This window comes from Fusarium venenatum (genome assembly GCF_020744135.1).
Source record: "Fusarium venenatum strain MPI-CAGE-CH-0201 chromosome Unknown EDB82scaffold_2, whole genome shotgun sequence".
NCBI classification, from domain to species: Eukaryota; Fungi; Ascomycota; class Sordariomycetes; order Hypocreales; family Nectriaceae; genus Fusarium; species Fusarium venenatum.
The window spans coordinates 8,986,256-9,007,832 of record NW_027072130.1 but is presented as its reverse complement, the minus strand read 5'-3'; the positions used below and the strand labels follow the sequence as shown (position 1 = coordinate 9,007,832).

The following is a 21,577-nucleotide window of genomic DNA, read 5'->3' as shown; positions in this document are numbered from 1 at the left end:
GCGCTGTACCGCTGGATAAGAAAAAGTAGAGGTGTCCAGGGGCCGTAGCCGGCAGTGACTTGAAATGTAGTAGACTCTACGTAAACGTGGTCATAAAGATGGAAGAAAACGAACATATTGCATAACTTGGGCAAGACTTGGTACCTAATCAGTAACTGAACCCTTGCAGCTTGTTATTATACATATGCATATATATCTTGTCTCATATTCCGAAGACATAGATTAAAGCGGCACGTGTTAGTAATACGATATTTCTTTGCGCAATGAGATTCCATGTTTGAAACTTCAAATATAGTGTTCTTTCTATGCGATGTGTGCTCCATTACATCCGTCAAGGGACGCCGGCTTCCACTACGACTAAAACACAGATTTTTCTTTATTTTCATCTCTGCAGCATCTAAACCCAATACCAGTTATTGAAACTCTTGTCTGCTTTTATAGGGGATTGCCTAGAAGTAAGAAGTTGCGGACCTTTACGGCCAGGTCCTCAGCTCGTTCCTCTCGTAGTAAGACCTTTACTGGACTCTGTGTTATAGCAGAGCGTAGGATAAAGCGGCACATAAACTTCGTCAAGATTGACAATGATGTGCACACAGTTACGGAGGAGAGAATGCCCAACTCGGCCACTTGATTATATCTCCAGGTTTATACGGACATACCTGATGTTAATAGAATCACCCACGTTCACTCGAAGTGGGTATAATCTATTGTGGTAGCCCTAATTATTCTCTATACTACTTGATGCTCTCTGATCGAGGTCTGTGAGCTGGCGTGACCATTGATTGAGCCTAGTTCATAATACTTGGACTTTTTCAACTCCATGTCGTCTGCATCACTGGTACCGAGAATCCCATCCTCTGAATGCAGCTTGGTCTTTCGTGGCTTGGTGCTCCACATTCCGCCAGTACCCGATGCTTGTCTCTCGTTATCTGTAACAGCGGATGAACTCAGCTGGCCCAATCCCAACTTCTTGAAAGCCACCTTGATCAGCGGCCTCAAGGTAGGCAAGCAACAGCAAATAACAGCACTTGGGTTGTTAGGCGTTCTGTCCATGCAGTGATAAAAGGCTCAGAGAAACTTACCTATATACCTCTAGACCAGTCCAAATCATCAGGTCAACAGTTCCCCATGTAGGATCTGTCAAGTCGACAGTGATAACTTTGGTAAGGCGGATGATAGTAACAAAGCACGCGCTATAAAAATGAGTACGGGTTTGGACATTCAAGTTATACAAGGAAACAACTTACAAGCTTCCAAAAACAAGCATAGCCGCGATCAGAATCTTGTGATGAAGAGAAACTTTCAAAGACCAAATATATGGTATAGGAATGATCATCAGACCGATGTCGGTAATAATTCCTCCAATTGCCACACCTACATAAAACTTAGAAAGATCTATGCAGTTTTGGTTGGTACCGTCCCAAAAGCTGGATATCGGCCAGCATGTTCGGATAGAGGGAACGTACTATCATTGTTAATACTGCTGCGCCACTCAAAGGACTAATGAGCCAGTATGAAGCTTACCGTAGAGATTGCCCAGGCGATTATAAAAACAACAAAGCCGTGGAGGAAGTAACGCATGCTTGATACACCAAAGATATGGTAAAAGAAAGCTACCAATGATAGCCTAGCGGAGGCCAAAGCTGTCGTGTATAGTATCTCGTTGGCTAGAATCGTTTTAAAAAATCGCTCGATGTTTTTCGGGTCCTCCTGTATCAGCGCAGCCATATGCCTTCCTAAGCCGAACTTGAGCCACAGCATACTACCGATAAAAACGCCTATTGTGTTGAACTAGTAGACAAGAGAGTCTTTTAGACAATCGGAAGTTCCGTCAAGACAGGGTAGGAAGGTAGAACTTACTGCGGCGAAGTACGCAAGCCAATCATCCCACGACAATGCCTTCTTAGTTAAACGCGATGCTGCCCAACGACATGGCACAATGATCATCATAAGAACAAAAAATGTAATATGAGTAGCATAGACCTCATTTTGCCTGCTCTCGCTGAGGAAAGCCTCATCTGGTACCGACAAGGTCTCTGTGGCTGCCATAATGTAAAAATCTGGGAATAACGAATTGTTGTGGTAATTTTTCTTTGGGTGTAGTAGAGGTTTTGTGACTTTAAGCTTTGCCACTGTAGGGGTGAGATACGAACTGGGGTCGGGCCGTCATCCCCGGCCGCGTGTGTCTGGATGACTCGAACATTAATCCTTTCGTGGTTAAGCACTACACCCGTCGACATCGTTATCGTATCTGGCACATTTTTGTGCCAGGATAATGACAGGAAGTGCAGATTGTGTGGAGTTGCGTCATGGAGCTCGAAACAATGATGGGCTTTTAGGAGAGGGACCCCTGATCGAAGCACTCTGATTAGGTCAAAGTTGCCGAAGACCTAAATGAGATCTGGTAGTAGAGAGACGTCGCCAAGAGTCGCAGTCACACAAAAGGGGACGTTCCTCACGTCCAATCCTTAGCTACCATTCAATCCTCGAAATACTACCTCGACCAATCTGCAACCCCAATTTCGTACATATCCATCTCTTTTGCTTTTTATAAACCATGTCGCCAACAATCATCGCTGTGCCCGGTGCCTGGCATGTTGTCGAATCATTCGCACCCGTAAAAAAGATTTTTACGGCTCGCAATTACGATTTCGTCAGCCAGACCGCCCCCGGTGTACTTGTCAAGAATGCATTTGAAACCACCGCCGAGATAGATGCCGAGTCTCTTCGCACAAACGTACTGTTGCCATTGATGGAGGATGGCAAAGATGTTGCGGTTATGATGCATTCCTACGGTGGTATTTACGGCTCGCAAGCTGTGAAAGGTCTTAGCAAACGTGAGAGACAAAAGGCGGGCAAGAAAGGTGGCGTGACGGCACTCATTTACGTGTCGGCTGTCACGCCAATGGCTGGTAAAACGACATTGGACATGATGGGTACTGACAGGGACAACCTCCCGCCCTGGGTCGATTTCAACGTGAGTCAAGGTTTACTGCGCCGCCACTAGTTTTGCGGCCATCGTTCCCCACAACCAGCCTCTCCTGAGCTAACTTTGCAAATGAACAGAAATCCACTGGCTTTGTCAAATTTAGTGGTGCCAAAGAAGTGATGTATCATAACATCCCAGACGACGACGCCGCGCACTATGTGTCCTTGCTGAAGGACCAGGCGCTGAACAGCATGGATACTCCGGTATCGTATTCACCCCTGGACGATCCAAACTTCCAAGGTACAGCATCTTACGTGCTATGTGGTGCGGATCGTGTTGTTCCGCTTGCGGGCCAGGAAACATATGCAGCAATTGGAAAAATCAGTCGCACTAAACTTGTGGAAGATGCGACCCATGCATTTTTCGCTTCAGCTCCAGAGGCGATTGTCGACGCCGTGATCGAATTGCTGCAAAGCTGAATCTATTAATGGATTCATGTAACGTTAGATCTGTTGGGTATCAAGGGGGGTTCCTAGGTTTGGGTATCAATGGGGATAGGGACCGTTGCCGCACCAAAAATCGCAGACAAACTCTAATATCAGGGGGGCCAATAGGCAGCCTATTGACAGTGCTATGGCTGGAAAGAGCAGTCTGTATAATGGCAATTCCACAATTAGAATCCGTTCCCGCTAGAGCAAAGTCGTGGTATAGAAATTCTAAAAATGATAAAGTTAGCCTCTCACTAACGTTGGACAAATGGCTGTCAAATTAGTGAAACTTAGCTCCGCCGTTGCTGTCACGACCTGTCATCGACAAACCTTATTACGCAGCCAATTCTACTCCGGCGCTACCACGGGCTTCTGTGATGACAATCTTGGCGCACACTGACTCAGGCAAGGTCATCATACTCCACTTCGCTGACACTCAACGCAGTTCTCGAAAACTTTAATTGACTTGTATTCGAGGAGCTTCCTCATTGTGCTGTTGCAAATGTAGAATCATGAGCAAGTTGTAACATATTGAATCGTGGATGGTTTTAGCATCGCACGTGCTACATTTAATTATGGTGAATGAGCTTGAGCAACTGATAGTGCCTGTCGTAGGGAGATGTATCAATGCATTTTGGCGTAGGCTTCAGACATCAACTTGACGGACTCCGTATTCCATTTGTTTCTCTCTTGCATTTCATGATTGATCTTGATCGCTGGACTTAAGATGTTAACTGGTATCTTAGTAGCTGTAGCTGCGAAGTTCTCATTCGAACTCTCAACCAAGTTGTCAATTTCTCTGCTCTACGAGTTCGTAAAGAGTCTCTGATCCCAAATTCTTTCCCAGGGAAGAATTTGAGCTTTCCATTACTTAGAAGGGGCTTGCTCCGGTAGTCCGGATCTTGTGCGACTGCAGATCAGAAGCGGTTCATGCATCATCCTTGTTCAGTACATGGGTATGGGTGTCGTTGGTCCCCAGTATCTGGCTTCCAGCATGCCTCGCAACGTGGGGTACATATCCAGGTTCGGCTGGCATAGGGTCGTTGATACACCAGGTTGTATTTCCAGCATGGTTGTTTCCTTTCGATTTAACTAGAGTAGGCGCTTACTTCGATGAAACGCAAGGGCATATCGGGTCAAGAAAGGAAATGATCTGAGCTGTTTGTTTTTTACCGGGTTTGGCCCGTACTTCAATGACTGTATGCTTGTAGGTCTAAGACTAGGTGATGCTTCTGCTCTACTATGGAGGACTATGCTAGTTGGATTGCTACTATAGTAAACCAACATTTGGCTTCTATTAAGTTGGGGTTAACAGTGGCTAGGGTCAAGTCACGTAAGGGCATATATAACGACAAATAGGTTAAAAAAGTGCCATTGCAAGCTAAGATGCGTCTTGTCGTCATACAGACAGACATGAATCTATTTTACGACAAAAGCATACGGCTGGAGGATTGGCCCAGCTTACCTAATGCGGACCGGGAAAGTGTCGTTAAGTTTACTTCAGCCTGGCCGGTTTTGCTGTCCTGGCCTAGATTCAGGGCTTATTGCTACATGTCAGCTCCTCTCGTATCCTATACGGAAATTGTCATCTCTATACGCCTGCTGAAAGCGTTCTCACACTTGCTTACAGTATAAACGATAGTCTAGTAGTTTCACTCTAAGACACTAACAATCGCATAAACATACTTCAAGTTAAAGCTGAGAGGTTGTGGGGCATACTGGCAGCAAGATTCTCTTTTCACATATCTAAGAGTCACATTATCCATCTTAGATTACTCCTTATCCTATATCCGCTTGTTGATAAATCGTGCATATGCGTTCCAGAGACGCTGTCGCCTACAAGTAACATAATACTAAGCCACTGTCGGCTCAAACACATGGGTTTCTAAAATCTTGACAAATCCCAGCTTCTCCAGATTGCGTGCACTGCCCGACGAAGTCCTTGCTAAAGCCACAGCGAAGGTGCAATTCTCATCTCGAGAGACCTGTAGCCGATGACCGATAAGTGCTTGGTGAACACCACGCCCTCTCGCATCAGTCAAAGTGCTGTCATGATACATATAGCCTATCTTATCCCCATCTGATTCGACGATGGACAGTGCTGCCGTCCCAAGCAGGCCGCGTACATTCCTAGCCTCATACAGGTGTGTGTTGTCCCGGATTGATACTACCTGGGAAAGAAGATTCAAAAGGTCAATAGATCGACCACCAGTTGCAAACCCTGCTACAGACGTGTTTATGAATGAGTTTACGTCCGTGGTTCTGTCGATGCTGAAGCTGCGGGGATTTGTGGCGATGGGCCTCTTTAGATCGTGAACGAACGTGTCAATTCCACCCGTATTCACATAGCCACTTCCCATGAGAAGTGTGACAGTTTCCTCGTTGTCAGGTAGGGAAACGTCAAATTGCGGCTTTAGTCCCAAATCTTTGTAGAGAGCCTCAATAATTTTGAGGTCGTCGGTTGTCGGCTGTTTGAAAGATCCCAGGCCCATGGTGTGGTTCAGTTTTCGATCATATTTATCGGACGATATCATCGACGTAGACCCGGCAATTCGGTAGAGGGAAAAATGGTCTTGTGGGCGTAGAACCTGTAATGCCGAGACCTGGTCCTCAAGGTGACGCGCCTCTATATCAAGTAATTGGTGGAGTGTTAACATCCTGATAATCGCTGAGTCGAACCACACTTGCGATGGGCTTAATGTCAAGGCGAAATCTCGTGATTCCAAGTCGCCGGGATTGGCACAAGACTCTTAGAACTTAAGATTTACTTTAGTAAAACGTAGGATCTGTTGAGCCCTATGACGTGGAATTGTTTGTGTTGTGTTTGTGTGTTCTATCTCGCCTTGTGATTTCTCCTCTTTTAACATGACGTGTTGCACCATACCTAATTGAGGCTTCCTTAGTCAGTTAAACCTGCCCATTAGTAATTAAATCTCATGTGAGTAAAAATGAACCTCTTTTTACTCTGTACAAGATCTTTTTATTTCAACAGGTTTTACTTGAATGTTTAAAGGTAGTTAAGCTAGCCTTGCGGTATAACGTCAAGAGGGTTGTTTAATTGCTTAACTTTGACTGTTAGCTTATTTAGCCTTTGAAACGGTTTAAAGCTATGCTGATTAAGGTCTAGCTGGCTTAAGCCACCCTCAAAGGATCATGTGTATTGCTTTCTTATGCCATATGGATGTTTATTCAAATACCCCAATTACATAAATATCCTTCAGTGCCCGTACTGTAATTAACATCGATCAGAGCATTGAAGGTGTAGTAGAAGCAGCTTCTCTATACGACCGTGCCATCTTATGTACTGGCGTGAAAGCGAGCCAAGCCTTGAGCCATTTGAACTTGATCTCACAGTATTGCAGGGGGGCTGGCAGTCTGTAGGCTTCCATCAAAAATAAATAGATCGCCTCCCGGAGTGAAATAGTCGACGTTATTCTGGTAGCTACCCAAGTCTATCGTCATCAATCACAGTCATATACCCGTCAGCTTTCTCTAGGCCCAACGATGTCGCACCATCATCCACTCATTCTACGGAGATTGCGAGGCTGGTAATGCTATCGTTGATGTATTACTTAGAGAAACAAATACTTCGGGCAGACTTCCCTTGAAACACCCACTAAAAGTACGGGATATTTATTCTTGATGAACTTTTAGGCATCCGGTGGACGGATATTGTGCGGTGAAGACAAACACGTCGTGTATAGAGGCTATGACTTGACTGAGACAGAGCTTCTACTTTGCTTCTTATATGGCTGAACTTTATTCGTCGTCAAACGCAAACACATCTGACCTTAACATCGTAGTCATGACTTATTGGACGCTGAGTTCAGGCTTACAGCCCTCGTTGTCGAGAAGAACAATATTTATTTCGATGCTATAGGCCGGAAATGCAGTGCCACAAGTCTAAATCACGAAGGCGATGATGGGCCTATCTTTCTCCTTAAGGAACTTCCCGCGTTCGCTAACCACACTCTCTTGCTAATCAATAGACACGGCGACGATTATTTCCCTAACGATTGGATGATGGCTTGTGATAAAATCTGACAAGAGTGTGCAAGAATAATAGCTCGAAACAAGACTCTGGAACTTAGAATCATGACGAGTGATCAACACAAAGAAATTGTATGAAAATTCGATGTGGCAGACTGGTTGCCAACCCTCAGCATGCGACTTTGATGAGCTGGCTATATACATAAGTTACATGCGAACTACCGAGAAGCGGGTTTACCTTATCTACCCAGATCTAGAACACTGGTCCTGCATATACATCACGGTTTGCGCTTGTTGACAATATCAGTAAGGGGTTTGACGCGAATCAGGGCTGAACACCATTTTTTTTTTTGCGCTTTGGGGAGCCTCCGAAGGCTCATCATAGGTAGTTGTAAGCTTAACGTTGATAAGACATATCTTAGAATGGATTGAGGATCCATCCATAGCAGCTGAAAACACAAGTGCCATGGGGCTTGTGGCCATGGGGTAGCCCTATGAAGATCCATATCTATCTCTTCCAGTCGTAGTTACTTTACGATAGGCGAACGATAATGAACTACTGGCATTGGATTGCAATCAGTTATAACCCAATGTATGACGCCTCATAGAGCTTGATAAATAACTACCAGAACTCTGCACGTCTTCGCTAATAATCATTACCTGTCGATCCATAGAAATGCGAACCTCTCTCAAGAACCCCTATTTCATCACCAACATGGATATACAGTCCCTTGGGCGAATCCGCAGCCTCAGCGATATTGGCATCTTCAGGCACACAATGCATACCAATGTATCCGAGGGCTTTCGGATTCCCGTCCTCAACTGTGCGATGCTGTACCATAGTAGTACTAGGCTGCGCCCTACCTCTCTTCTTGTCTGGTCCCGGGGCGTCTGTATCGAACTTGCCCGAGATAAGGTTCACGTTCGGCATTGTGCAGCGGGAGGTTCGGCAAACCACATAAAGCGTGGGAGGCACATGTTCTGCATCTTTTTCCATTGGCAAGATGCGGTAGCGTTTCCAAGTCTCTTCATCAAACGCACCAGCGGCCGTAATCCAGATATTTGCGCGGAACCGAAGTGCGTTGAGTGGCCGATTTTCTTTAAGTAAAAGTGCTGATACCGCAGGGACGGACGCCAGGTTATTGATGTTGACAGGCTGCTGATCCGTATAGTCATGAACGGCCGACTTGCCAATATGCTCCAGTGGTGCCAGGTTCTTATCGGTGCGTAAGAGGGTTTCCGGTGTGCACCGTAGCAGAGTGAGATCTTGATGCTCTGGAATATTTAGAAAGCTCTTCAGCTTCTATAATACAGCAGCGACTGCTGGAATTGTGCCTATATCCAGACCCTTGGCTTCTCTAGAATGAATGATGAACGGTTTCATCCCTATTCCGTACTGCTCCTGAAATTCGGGTGGAAGAAAGAGTGGGACGATTGCAGACACTTCTTTCCGTCGAGATGATAATACCAGTCTGACTCGGTCGAGCAAGGTGAGTGGGCTTGGACTCGTGAATCTGGATGCAAGGCATCCTGTGGATCGGATTAATGAATCCTTCGGATCACTACCCTCGTGGGGTAACCATACAGCAGGGAATCAGGTGAAAACATCACATCGCAAACAGTGCCTTGGAAAGCGAGTTCTCGTGGTGAAGACAATTCGTCAAGCACCCAAAGAGACAAGCCATGCTCACGAATTGTAAAGATCCAGCGACCATCAGGGGAGATAGTTCCTTGGAGCTCTGTACGCATGTTGTTATCTTCGCACCATGAGTTTTCATCCCGGATATTGCGAACGTGTTGCCCTGTCTTCACATACCAAATCTCCAGCAAAACATTTGATACGAAGCCTCCCTTATGTACACAAAAATGACCAGAGTTAGGGGAAAATTGAAAAGAGTTGGTCCATCCAACGAACCGATCTGGGACGGTTACCGGATAAAGCTCATGGATGCCGTCGCTAGTAAGAACATCCCACAGGCAGGGAACATTTCCATATGAAGCTGAAGCGATATGTCTCTGATCCGGAGAGAGAGCCAAGAGATAAATTGGATGATCCTCCTCTTCTGATTCGTGTAGGTCGTTTCGCCGGACGATAGTAGTGTGGTCTTTCTCAACTGAAGCAACCAAGTCGAAAGTTGGTGAGAGGGTTGTCAGATCGTAATCTCCTTCAACTTCAGAAATTGCTAAACATTCTTCTGTAGCAATCTTTCGTGCTTCCACGGCGCCATTCCAAGAGACCAACGCTAGAGTGGTGTTGTCTGGTGAAAAATAAATTTCCTGGATCGAGTCATTTTCGGTCTGCAAATGACATATGAGTTTACCAGAATGTAGCCACTCCAACGTGGCCATATTTCTGCCGTCTTCATCAGAATATGCCAAAATCACCCACGACTTCTGTGTCAGAGAAAATGACACAGACGTTAACAGAGAGGAATCACACCAGATCATGTCTTGAATACATCTGTTCGAACGGTGACGTTGTCGAATGAAATCACATGTCTCCAAATTCCAGACCGCATACCTGCCACTGTCGCCGGAAATAAATGCAACTGCTGTAGAGTTGTGTAGATAAATATGCCGTGGACAATCCGTGGCGTCTATATGCAGCAGGACTGGCGTGTTATCAGAACCCACAAAGGCAATGTATTGCGAATTTTGGGATATCTGGACACTTTTGGAATAGCCTGGAGGCAGATCATATCGTTCGACCACGTCCCCCGTATCCGCATGGCGAAGACTTAGTTGACCGCCCTTGTCCTTGTCGTTGCAGGTAATTATTGTTAAATTGCGACAAAGCGTAATTTCGCCTTCTTGACCTTCTAAACGTTGACCGATCTCGCTGGAGCTTTCGCGAATGCGTTCACCTGTATCCAAGAGCCATATTCGAATGGTCCCATCGGAGAACAGATAGGCCAAACGCGAATCATCCATTGTGATAGACTCGACTTTCCATGATTTATCATCTTCTAGGACAAGCTGGCGTTGGCCCCAAGCAGACTCTGGGTCTGGAAGCTCCGCTATCTATTCTGGTTTCTCTTTGACAAAGATTGCCGATAAGATATTATTTGTAGGTACTGAGTAAAGCAGGGAAGAATATAGTTGAAGAGAGTATTGGTTGATGACCGTGGAGTGTATCAGAATGAAGCGATGTGTATCTCTAAGCAGCTCTTTGAGCATCTCATGTGGGCCATCCTAAGTCATGTTTAGAATTTCGAAGGTTAAGTGATTAGCGATATAGCAAGTCGGAATACCTTTGCAAGATTTTGTAATATCATTACGACTCGAGAGATTTCCACGAATCGCCCAACAAGACTCATGACTTCAATGTAATGAAGTAGATGGCGTTTCAGGAATGACAATACCTTTTCATGCTTAGAAAAAACACTATCTTCTTCAAAGTGAGACACCTAGTAGCGGCAAGCATACTATAATTTTATCGGTATGCACGACGCCATGCACTCGGGAGAGACTTCTGAGCGCTTAGACCCAGGGATTATTAGATTGCAAATATCTTCTTTTAGACAAGAATTCATGACTCGTAGGCAAGCTTCAGCGATACGATCATGGGTTTGCTTCTCATCTACCCAGAACTTATTAGTCCCCCCCTTCTCGAGGTCGAGTAAGAAATCTCGGAATAATAGGTGAAGCAATCTGATAGGGGATGTCAAAGTTCTTGAAATTTTGAGGAATGAATGAATCATATCCAGTCTCCTATAGATAGTTTCCTCAGTCGTATTGATGAGCTGCGCCAGAGCGGACATCGACAGGGGAGTTTTGAGTAGAATAATAGTACTAACAACCTGCTGGAATTCGTCAAATACTTTATCCTGTTTGCGCAATGATAGATCTTCCAATTGTTGTTCTAACGGTGGTAAATATATCGCATTCATCTTCGATTCCTGACTCTTTGTCTCATACGTTAAGACCTTTTGTAGTTGCTTCTGAGGGTTGGCGCAGTTCCTCTGGGAGATGAAATGGCACACAGTGGAAGCAAAAATGAATAGCGGTATTGCTTTCTCAACAAGAAGTTCTGTGTTCTCCATTCCCGGCCAGTCATCTTTCAGTTTTCGATTCTCATCAACAGATGCATTATAAGTACGTCTGATATAACCGTCACATGCTAAAGACCATGGCATAGCCAATGTCGAGTATAGACTTTTGAACAGGAAAATCGCTTTCAATAAAAAACAGGACTTCATCTCGCAAAGGTCGAATTCTCTCAAGCGTAACGATCCATCTCTGGAACAGTAAGGCTTGAATTTGACGGAAAACGTATACAACATATCTCAGAAGTGAGTCAACCACACAAGCGAAACGACCTTCGCATGGATTCAACGGGTTTTCTTTCATTTAAAATGTACATAGCACTCAAAGAGATAGCTTTTCTTAAAACTTGTCCAAGAGGGATAAGATCGATGGATGGCCTTTATTCCTAGAACAGTCTCACGTCTACACACGTAAGTGCCATCGTTGCCAAATTCGGGTTGGATCTAAGTCTACGGAGTGTTTAAACTTAGAACATAAAGAGATCCAATATATCGTTATATGTGAAATCGTAGTCATTTTGTCATAGTTGACTGACGGATAGACGGCGCTATCCCGCCAACCGTGCCAGCCGAAATATTGATAGACATATTAGGTGGGGGGAACATAAGTAGCCTGACCGAGACGAGACAAGTGATACTTGAATAGGTTGTGTTTAACGGTTTCGGCAGTAAACGCTCTTGAAACCCTTGCCCCACTATTGAAACAGTGTAATTAGACTTAAAAACTTACAAAAGTATATGTTGTTTGGGGAACTTACCTGTGATGCGCAGTTTCCAAAGACACTGTCAGTACCAGCACGCATCAGGGGTCCCTTGCAGTCCCGATTCTGGTAGAATTTGCATTCGCAGTCATTGTTTCTGGAGTCACAGCCAGCGACATTACCACTATTGGTATTGCCATAATCGTAATTACTATGACGAGTCAGTGGCTATTTGGATATAGGATAGAACTAAAGTATACATACATGCACTCAAAGTCGCCAACCTTGAATTCGGTGGCATACTAATAAACGCAATGCGGTTAGCTATCCCTCGAGTCCGTATTACACTGCTGGATAACCTACTTGCGAGCAGCCGCCGTCGTAGTAGTACTGGATCTTTGCATAATCGCCAATACCAGCAGAGACGCTAGCGGCGAAAACAGCTAAGACAGTAAAAAACTGCATTTTGAAGGGAAGGGATAAATTGTAAGATAGACAAGCTTCGGTGACTCAGTGTCGGTACTGAAGATTGGTATGTCAAGTATCGACGGAATTTTAACTCATATATATAATTTCGACTAACACCTAAATATACAAGGCTAGTTAGACTTAGGACTCACTTATCCATGTATATGACAGCTGACTTAAAACCCATGAGAGCTTACTGTTAGTCACTCAGGTTCTTGGTAATATATTGTAAGCTAAGCTCAAAATTATCAATTTGCTGAATGGAAGCCGGATGGAGATTACTTGCTGGGGCTCGTTAAATCTCGACTTTGTACTATTCTTTTATTAAGTGGAAAACTGTATCTTCCAGTGCGGACGTGTCCTCCAAACCTGATTATTAAAGCCTTGACTATTTGAAATGGGCTGAGAGAGATAATTTTACGGGGTGCTTCTCAAAGTCTAATATCTCTGATCAGGGCCGTTTTATTACGAAGGATGGGGCTCTTAGAGCAACCTTATTCTTATACAATGCAAAAGAAATACCTGCTAAGCAATCTACTTTTTCTTACTTTAGTATAAAGAAAAGATCACTCTTGGATCTATTAAGCATAGAAATACCAAGCTGTCAGTTGACCTGCCCAGCTTATCCTACCCTGATCCCTGTTGCTGACTGATCTTAGTTATGATAACGCAATGTTTAGACAGCTAGGCCTGCAAGGGCCTCACGAGCACTATAGCTATTAGCCTAAGCTAAATCAGGAAGGCATTAATCTAGCTGTGGGTCGAGACAGATAAAATTTCTCGTATAATACTTTTCCGAACCTGCTTGTTATGGCGGAGACTGTTTGAAACGGGCTGAGAAAGATAAAAAAGTTCACGTACAAAAATTTTCGGTTAACCATTCTTGTAAAATTAGACAGACCCCATCAAGGATGCCGTATACAGCGTAGTCTCCTCCGACGCCGGAATGCCTTCTCGTTCACGTTTCAACGTCTTGGGAGGCTTGTTGGCCTCGTTGAATGAACCATTGAACCGCAACGAACCCGACAGCCTTTCTTAAACCGAGTCAAGAAGAGCTATAAGAACCTCGAGGAGTGGATTGAACCACGATGCAGCTTCCCCTACGATACATACGATTTATGTCATATAGGGCGCTAGGTGCGAAAAGTGTTCTCAGCTCAAGCTCCTAATATATCTACCAGCAGATGAAATTGATACTTAAACAGTCTGTATCCTCACGTGGTTTAACCCAAAACTTTTAGACAAAATAAGAAGACATCTAATAAATTACTTAAAATCATAAAATAAGCAGCATTATAGTAAAAGTATAAGGATAAAACACATAAATTATATATAAGATTTCATGGAAATCTTAAAGACACCTGATAAATTAAAACGTCATTAGGCGAGCCACTGCATAACCTAAATGGCAGGTTTAGCTAACAAAAGAAAGAGGTAATTATTATCCTAACGTCAGCTAAGACTCTTATATCAGTTTACACAAAGTGCCATTCAATATATAGGTTATTATCTTCCATACCTGGTCATTTGCACTTACATTTTAACTATTGAAAGGCTTCCTCTTATTGTGTTATTGCTTTAAAGTCGTTCATTCATTCTAATAATACTCTTCTTAAGGCCTAAACTCATGAATTCTTGCCCTCAATAGAAAGTCTGCTCACTCTAATAATTGTCTGTCTCTCCTCAACTTTAACTGCCGTATCACCTCGCAAAACTACTCGGAAAACTAACTGATTCACCAACCCATTCCTCAGAACCTCCTCCTTCAATCTAGCCGCCACCAAACAGTAGTACTTTCCCGACGGCAAAGTCATGTTGTGCTTACAGTTTCTCTCTATAACACATCTAATAGCATGATTAGTCCCTGGAATCACGATTTTACTGAAGGGTTCAGTCCGAATATCGAGTATTACCGTCCATCTTCGAGAGTAACCTCATGTCCCTCGATATTGACCATCCTTGGAATAAGATCACCGCTGTCACTCGCCGTATTGATCAAGTTAGAAGGGTACTGTACTGTGCCGCCCCAACAGGCCCAACTCCAGCTTGGAAAAGCATATCTTCGTGTGGGTTTGACAGAATGGTCATGAATCCAAGCTAGTGATTAGGGGAATTCTTTCGGAGGCGTTCCCCATTCAAATCCCTGCGGGTACACTGGTTTCCCAAACCGAGCAAGACCACCCTGAAGCGAATTAAGAGAGTCACCGTCGTTGGTCAGAAATCTCGAGGTATACGTAGTCACGGCCGATATGAAGAGCAAAGGGGTTCGGTTAAGGAAGTCTGTGTTTGTGGCCTGAGTTTCGGTACAACGTGAGGGATAACTAGTCAGCCGAGGCGCGAACTCTATCACGTCCGTATCCTCCGCATTCGTGGGGAGTTGCGATACCAGGAGTCCGGTTAGGCTCAAGCGCCAGACTACGGACCGTCGACCGATATGCGCCTCTGCGACTGATTAGAGTAACAAATCAAACATTATCTTTTTACCCCGGATTCTCTCCATAAGTGGTAACCGCTTCGATTCTTTTATAGTCTCAGCTTGGTGTCTTCACTCTTGTTTTTATATCTCCATCTTTTATCTCACTGCCAACCTTACTATCCCTCGACTCCGACCGACTCAGCTATGAATAACTACTTCAAAAAGACCTACGATATGAAGCAGGCTGAGTCTTATGAGCCTGGAGAAATGCTCAGGCCTGTCGAGTCGGTGGCTCACGGCGCATTTGTCCAGTCTCAGCAGCCTCAACGGCGACTAAACAACAGACAGATCCAACTCATTGCAATCGGTAAGGATGATTTATCCCATAGGTGTAGCCTTGATTTATACTGATTCTCCTTTCGATTCAAGCGGATCAATCGGTACGGGACTCTTCATTAGTATCGGCAGTGGCCTGCACTCATCAGGACCCGCGGGCCTTCTCCTTGCTTCCATCTTCTACTGCTTCTTTGTTGGTTTAGTAAACAATGGAATGGCTGAGATGATGACCCAACATCCCGTTGCTGGGGGTTTCATTTCCCTCGCTGGCCACTTTGTGGATGACGCCTTTGGCTTCGCCGCGGGATGGAACTTCTTCATTTACGAAGCCCTTGTCATCCCATTCGAGATTAGTGCCATGGCCATTGTAGTGCAATATTGGAGTGACGACATTCTCATTTGGACTATGTGTCTAGCATGTAATATTTTCTATACACTCATCAACTGCTTGGTCGTCAACGCGTATGGAGAAGCCGAGTTCTGACTGTCTAGTGGCAAGGTCATCCTTGTCTTGCCTCTGTTCTTTTTCACGTTCATCACCATGGTCGGTGGAAATCCTCACATCGTCAATGCTCTGCTTGTTACATCAATCTTCTCCGCTGGCAATACATACGTTTATTGCGCCTTACGAAGTTTATACTGTCTGGCGCTTGAAGGCCGGGCACCTGCGCTGTTTAAGACCTGTACTAAACAGAGTGTACCGATCTACGCTCTTGCCTTGACCATGGCATTTGCATGCCTTGGATTCCTTCAGCAAAGTAAGCAAGGGGATCGAGTGTTGAGCATTTTGGTTAATCTGGTAAGCTAACAATTAGGGTACAATGTAACGAGAGCATAAGGGCACTGTATAACATTAAATATAGGTTACCGGTGGAGCGTTTATTAACTACTTGGTCATGTCAATTACCTAAGTGTTTTACCACCGAGTTGCAAAGGTACAAGGTATAGACTGTAAGAGTCTACCTTATTATGGATGGGGTCAACCTCAATTTAAGTTCTCGAACCCGTATCGGAATAACCATGGAAAATTAGCAGCCACTGATACACGACATCTGCAGGTGGTTACGCTGCTAGCGTATTTTTCACTCTTGTTATCGGCACGTTTGGATACACTTCATTCAGCCCTTTCAATGTCGAAGCATTCTTCGGTTGTTATACAATGACAATTCTTTCTATCATATTTTACATCTCCTGGAAAATTGTTAATAGAACCTCTTTCCATGATCCGAAAGTTGTTGACATGGTTTGGGAGACTCCACAAGTGGATGCTTATGAAGCTGAAACCACTGAAGAGTCACAAACCTTCTGGGGCGAAATGGGGCGTATGTTCATGTTCCGGAAATTCAGGGGGGCCGACAGGTAGTGAAGCAGATGTACACAGACTGAACTCATCCTTTAAACCATATACACAATGCAGCAGCACCATCCTATTGCCTATCATTTCAGCAATTTAATATTAGTTTAAAGTCTTATCAAAATGTTATGTTTAATTATCCCGTACATTTCCGAATCGTCCACGAGACGAACTTACGCTAATCTGCTCCCATCGAGGCTTTGGGCGTCGCACATCTGCTTGTACATTCCATTCTGCCTAATAAGCTCCTCATGCGTTCCAACCTCGACGATTCTACCCTGGTAAAAGACGCAGATTTTATCAGCGTCTTTAATAGTAGAAAGTCGATGTGCAACAGCTACAGTGATACAATTTCCAGTGAAAGCAGTATTCATTAAAGCTTTCTGCACAACTCTCTCAGACTCAGTGTCGAGGGCTGAAGTTGCCTCATCTAGTAGAATGATACTAGGGTTACGGATCAGAGCACGCGCAATAGCGATTCTCTGTCGTTGTCCGCCAGAAAGCTGGCTACCTCCGTCGCCGCAAAGAGTGTTAAGACCTTCAGGAAGAGAGCTCACAAAGTCCCAGGCATTGGCGGCACGGCAAGCTACTTCTATAGCATCATCGCTGACAAGGACCTGGTCCTCAGGATCGACATCAAGCCCTGCAGTAATGTTTTCACGGATACTATCAGGGAAGAGAGTGGGCTCTTGTTGAACAAGGGCGATCTTGTTGCGATACAAACGGGGACTGATATCGGTGAGAGGAGTTGAGCCGTCGATGTTGATGGCACCACTTGTGGGATCATAGAAGCGTTCAAGGAGTGACACCATGGTACTCTTTCCACAACCGGACGCGCCGACAAAGGCAACGAATTGTCCACGACTGATCTGCTAAATGTTAGCTTTGTCTTCTCTTCAGATAGAGCTGCACTGACCGTGAGATCAAGACCCTTGATGACTCTTTTTTCAGGAGCCAGAGGGTAAGAGAAATGAACATCTTGGAAGTCAATGGAACTTCCGCCGTCTGCAGGGCCCTTATTCTTATTCTCATCTGTTTCCCTAATGATAGGTTGCAAACTAGTGAGCCAGAAATAGTAGTTAGCAGCAGAGTTGGCCTTGGTGAAACCTGGATGTGTCGTGTTAGAAGTGTCGATTGACATAGGGAGGATATACTAACTGCTTGCAAAGCTGAAGATGACTGCAGCGGCCTGGCCAGAGAAGAAGACACCCAAGAAAGATATGATAAACTGGGAAAATGTGATCTCTCCTTGCGAAACCAGTGTCGATCCGAACCTATAGAGCCGAGTTAGTAGTCTACAATAACAACAAGACCCAGTACTAACCAGAATCCCAGAGCAAGGATGAAAAACTCAATCGACTGCGTCAGAGAGAACCAAAACATCATGGTGAAAAGAGGTACAGTCGAGCCCGAAACAGCACTATCTAATTCTGCGGAATAATTTTTCAGAACACTCTGCTCAATTGCAAGCGATGAAACGGTCCGTATGGCGTTAACGCTCTCGGACGCTATGGAAGCACTGGAAGAGAATTTCTTATCGATGTTCGTGTTAAGCTTTGTCTCGAGTCGGATACGAGCATACCCCGCCAGTAGAAGAGGAGGCATGCCAGCAAAAACACCAACAAGACCGAGCTTCCAAGCAGATGCAAGAGCTAGAATGCTACTGCAAATGATAGTAATGACAGATTGAAGAACTAATGCCACGTTGAAGCCCATGAGTTCCAGAACAGCCTGTGCCTGGGTATCGATGCGGCTGACAAGAGCACCAACGGTGTTTTCTGGTCTGTCGAAGAACCGCAGGTCTTGTCTCAGCATACTACCAAAAAGCCCTTTTTGGACATTCTGGCTGAGAGTCTAGTGCTCTTGTAAGCAATTTGGTAGTCCAGTATTTTTTCCCGAACTCGCCTGGGCAATAATGTTGGAAATCCATCCCATAATGAAAAACACAACCAAGGCTCCTAGGCCAATGACGAAGTACATCAAAGACACAAAGTCACCACCTTTGACCAAGTCAGAGGATGTGAAGACATCCATGACTTCGGAAAGTAGCAAAGTCTGTCCTGGGTTGACGGCAGCTGCATCAATTGGTTAGAGTCTATAGTTGAAAGTGATTGTGTGGGGGCAGACTTACCTCCAACAGCACAGGCGATGGATATTATGATAAAGTAAACTCGAAGCTCAGGAGCTGACATGATCAACCTCCAGATGGTATGTAGTAGCCCTGTAGACTTGTAAAGATTAAAGTCTTCCCTGGCCATTTGAGAGGCGAGATCCTCGTTGATGCCAGATTTGTATCTGGTAAGGGATTGAACAAGAGCTAAAGCGTCAGTAGATTTTGTCGACTCTTCGTCAGATATCCCAATATCCAGATTTCTCTTTGGAGCAGACAAGTCCTGGGCCTTGACTAGCTTGGAATAGGTGCCATTGAGAGCCACCAGATCATCATGCTTTCCCTGTTCAACAATCTTGCCCTTGGACATGACTACGATGTTGTGAGCATGGCGAATGGTGGCCAGTTTGTGGGCAATGACTAGTGTCGTCCTGTTCCTCGAGGCACTATCGAGTGCCTTTTGGACCATGCCTTCGGAGTGTGGGTCAAGTGCAGAGGTGGCTTCATCCAACAGGAGAATGGAAGGGTCGGAAACGAGACTTCGAGCGATGGCAATCCTTTGCTTTTGTCCTCCCGAAAGAATCCCGCCTCTCTCACCTATGCATGTGTCGTATCCTTCTGGCAGGTTCTGGATGAACTCATCTGCAAAAGCAAGCTTAGCTGCGTGTTTAACGCGTTCTTCTTGGGTTTCTGGGGCAGCCGTCTCCCAGTGAGTCCCAACTAGACCGTTGACAATGTTCTCAAAGACGGTTCCGTTAAACAAAACAGGTTCCTGTGAGACATTAGCATTTAGGATGAGGTGATTTATCTAGTATTGACTTAGAACACACCTGTTGAACAAGTCGCATTGTTGTACGAAGCCAGGTAACATTCAAATCCTCCAGGCTTACTCCATCAAGTTTAATGTCACCAGCAGTAGGCTTATACCATCTTTCCAAAAGACCAATAATAGTGCTTTTCCCTGAGCCGCTGGTACCCTATCAAAATGTTAGTTCCACTTCTCATGAAATAGGTAAGGGAAGAAAATAGGGCATACCACCAAAGCTGTGACCTTTCCAGCCGGAATAGTAAGAGTAAAGTCATCAAGCACTTTGGTATCTGGTCGCGTTGAGTAGTTGAAGCCGAGTGACTGGATTTCGATGACACCAGAGACAGTATTGGGTTTCTGGCCCGACTCTTCGAGAGGGTTGATGTCTGAGACTCTATCGATCAGAGAAAAAAGCTCTGTAGCGGCAGCACAAGCTCGAACAAATGAAGCAATGTTAGGAGCAATGCCATTGATCGAAGTCGAACCGATGATGACCGAGAAGAGGACACTATTTAGTAACAATGGTCAGTTATTGGTCGAGAAGAAATGTGTCAACCCAAGTTGAAGGGCACTTACGTGAAGACGGCGCCGATGCTCTCGACTTCCCCACGAGCAATCATTCTAATTCCTTGCCAGAATGCCAAACCCATACCTGCATAGATGACAAAGTATTGCCAGGCAAACATAACACCATACACGCCAGATTTCTTGCGACACAGCTGTCGTGAAGTTTGAAGAAACGATGTGTACTTGTTCATAATTCTCGTCTCAAGGTTAAAGGCCTTGATCGTGCGGATGCTTTTGAGGGATGTTTCGGCGTACTGAGCAGCTTTGGAGGTAATTTTCAAGTTCTTGCTATCGATTCCAGCGTCGATGGTAGCCATGGTACCAATGACCAAGATGATTGCGGGCATGATACAAATGAGGATGAGGGTAAGCTTCCAGTAACTAACGAAGGCGATGATGAAAGCCGCAACAAAGGTAGCAAACGATGCAAAGAAAAGACCTAGCTTGTCTGCGATACCGGACTGAATCAATTTTCCGTTAGATATGCCTTGCATGGATATAGATCCAGAAGTTCCGTGGTCAAAGTAGCTGATCTCTTGACTGAGGGCTGCTTGTAGGTAAGACTTTCGAATATTATTCGTGACTCGGAAGGAAACGTAGGTAAATAGCGTCGAGTACAGGTAGGTACAAACGAATCTAGCAATGCCAATGTAGACAAAGTAGAGCCTAAGAGGATATTAGGTGTGGCCAAGACGATAATATGTGGAAGAATACTTACGAGTTCTTGCTGACGGCAGCCATGAAGCCTTGTGGATCTGTGGTAATCCGCGTGGTATCACCCATGACATCCATCAGTTCTCCTATCACTAGGTTCATCAATGCCATCGCTACACCGGAGCCGATTGCAGCGAGGATGGCAATGATTTCGAGGGCGCAATCGAGTGGTTGACAATAGGTGAATATGCGCTGTAAAAACAGTTTTCAGCATGAATAGCGTATCAAGTTGTGTCGACACCGGGCTTTCCTTACCAAGAACGCCGCGAAGCCAGAAGTTGGCTTCCTGTCAGACGGGCGAGAACACTCCGACTGTCCAGCCGCTGTCGCACCAGCGCCTTGATCGAATTTCTCCATCGCGACGAGAATATAGAAAATTATCTTGTGATAGAGAGATATTGGATAGAAAGAAAATACAAGTAAAGAGAAAATGTGGATGCGTAGGCCGTGATAGGTAGTGAGGAACAAAAAGTGTAGGGAGCAATTAATGATTGACAATATTAAGCTTGAGTAGTGGGAACAAATGAACAAGGTGAATGTTCTCTACCTTTTAAGTGTCTGGTAAAATTAATGAATCTATTGCCTCTTATTTACCCCTTTGCTTTGGTGCGGTGCGGTATGCCAGCAATCCGTCACCGAGATATCCACCA

General features: G+C 44.9%; 7 protein-coding genes across 7 annotated transcripts; 2 read left to right on the top strand and 5 right to left on the bottom strand.

Annotated features, from left to right (window-relative positions):
- Positions 1-1,078: 1,078 nt before the first annotated feature.
- Positions 1,079-1,779, bottom strand: EDB82DRAFT_428232 (uncharacterized protein; the record flags this gene model as incomplete). Its single annotated transcript, XM_065607669.1, has 3 exons — positions 1,079-1,193; positions 1,248-1,465; positions 1,525-1,779. Coding segments are annotated over 3 exons (588 nt in total), but the record flags the coding sequence as incomplete, so codon positions are not given.
- Positions 1,780-2,426: 647 nt separating this feature from the next.
- On the top strand, positions 2,427-3,657 carry EDB82DRAFT_502437 (Alpha/Beta hydrolase protein). The gene is made up of 2 exons (XM_025736568.2): positions 2,427-2,977; positions 3,067-3,657. Exons 1-2 carry the CDS (start codon positions 2,558-2,560, stop codon positions 3,406-3,408), a joined length of 762 nt encoding a protein of 253 aa, XP_025587162.1. The 5' UTR covers positions 2,427-2,557; the 3' UTR covers positions 3,409-3,657.
- A 1,263-nt stretch (positions 3,658-4,920) lies between these two features.
- EDB82DRAFT_502436 (uncharacterized protein) lies at positions 4,921-6,239 on the bottom strand. Its single transcript, XM_025736567.2, has one exon. The coding sequence runs from the start codon at positions 6,072-6,074 to the stop codon at positions 5,271-5,273; it is 804 nt and encodes a 267-aa protein (XP_025587161.2). The 5' UTR covers positions 6,075-6,239; the 3' UTR covers positions 4,921-5,270.
- Positions 6,240-8,053: 1,814 nt separating this feature from the next.
- On the bottom strand, positions 8,054-10,338 carry EDB82DRAFT_525825 (quinon protein alcohol dehydrogenase-like superfamily; the record flags this gene model as incomplete). The annotated part of the gene is made up of 3 exons (XM_065609147.1): positions 8,054-8,682; positions 8,876-8,937; positions 8,993-10,338. The coding sequence occupies 3 exons, from the start codon at positions 10,336-10,338 to the stop codon at positions 8,054-8,056; spliced, it is 2,037 nt and encodes a 678-aa protein (XP_065465145.1).
- A 1,768-nt stretch (positions 10,339-12,106) lies between these two features.
- Positions 12,107-12,619, bottom strand: EDB82DRAFT_525824 (uncharacterized protein; the record flags this gene model as incomplete). The annotated part of the gene is made up of 4 exons (XM_025736563.1): positions 12,107-12,148; positions 12,212-12,365; positions 12,419-12,456; positions 12,518-12,619. 4 exons carry the CDS (start codon positions 12,617-12,619, stop codon positions 12,107-12,109), a joined length of 336 nt encoding a protein of 111 aa, XP_025587158.1.
- A 2,623-nt stretch (positions 12,620-15,242) lies between these two features.
- Positions 15,243-15,858, top strand: EDB82DRAFT_476480 (general amino acid permease AGP2; the record flags this gene model as incomplete). The annotated part of the gene is made up of 2 exons (XM_065608062.1): positions 15,243-15,427; positions 15,468-15,858. 2 exons carry the CDS (start codon positions 15,243-15,245, stop codon positions 15,856-15,858), a joined length of 576 nt encoding a protein of 191 aa, XP_065465144.1.
- A 1,043-nt stretch (positions 15,859-16,901) lies between these two features.
- EDB82DRAFT_546200 (multidrug resistance protein 1, 2, 3) lies at positions 16,902-21,284 on the bottom strand (the record flags this gene model as incomplete). The annotated part of the gene is made up of 11 exons (XM_065609457.1): positions 16,902-17,597; positions 17,645-17,835; positions 17,887-18,002; positions 18,053-18,582; positions 18,634-18,803; positions 18,860-19,610; positions 19,669-19,815; positions 19,875-20,154; positions 20,223-20,879; positions 20,932-21,119; positions 21,183-21,284. 11 exons carry the CDS (start codon positions 21,282-21,284, stop codon positions 16,902-16,904), a joined length of 3,828 nt encoding a protein of 1,275 aa, XP_065465143.1.
- Positions 21,285-21,577: the final 293 nt, after the last annotated feature.

What these genes read in the sequence shown, in the direction of transcription:
- EDB82DRAFT_502437 (XM_025736568.2), top strand. Translation starts at nt 2,558, where the DNA reads ATGTCGCCAACAATCATCGCTGTGCCCGGTGCCTGGCATGTTGTCGAA. An exon ending in CGCCCTGGGTCGATTTCAAC is followed by an intron (nt 2,978 to 3,066) that starts GTGAGTCAAGGT and finishes GCAAATGAACAG; the next exon opens with AAATCCACTGGCTTTGTCAA.
- EDB82DRAFT_502436 (XM_025736567.2), bottom strand. Translation starts at nt 6,074, where the DNA reads ATGTTAACACTCCACCAATTACTTGATATAGAGGCGCGTCACCTTGAG.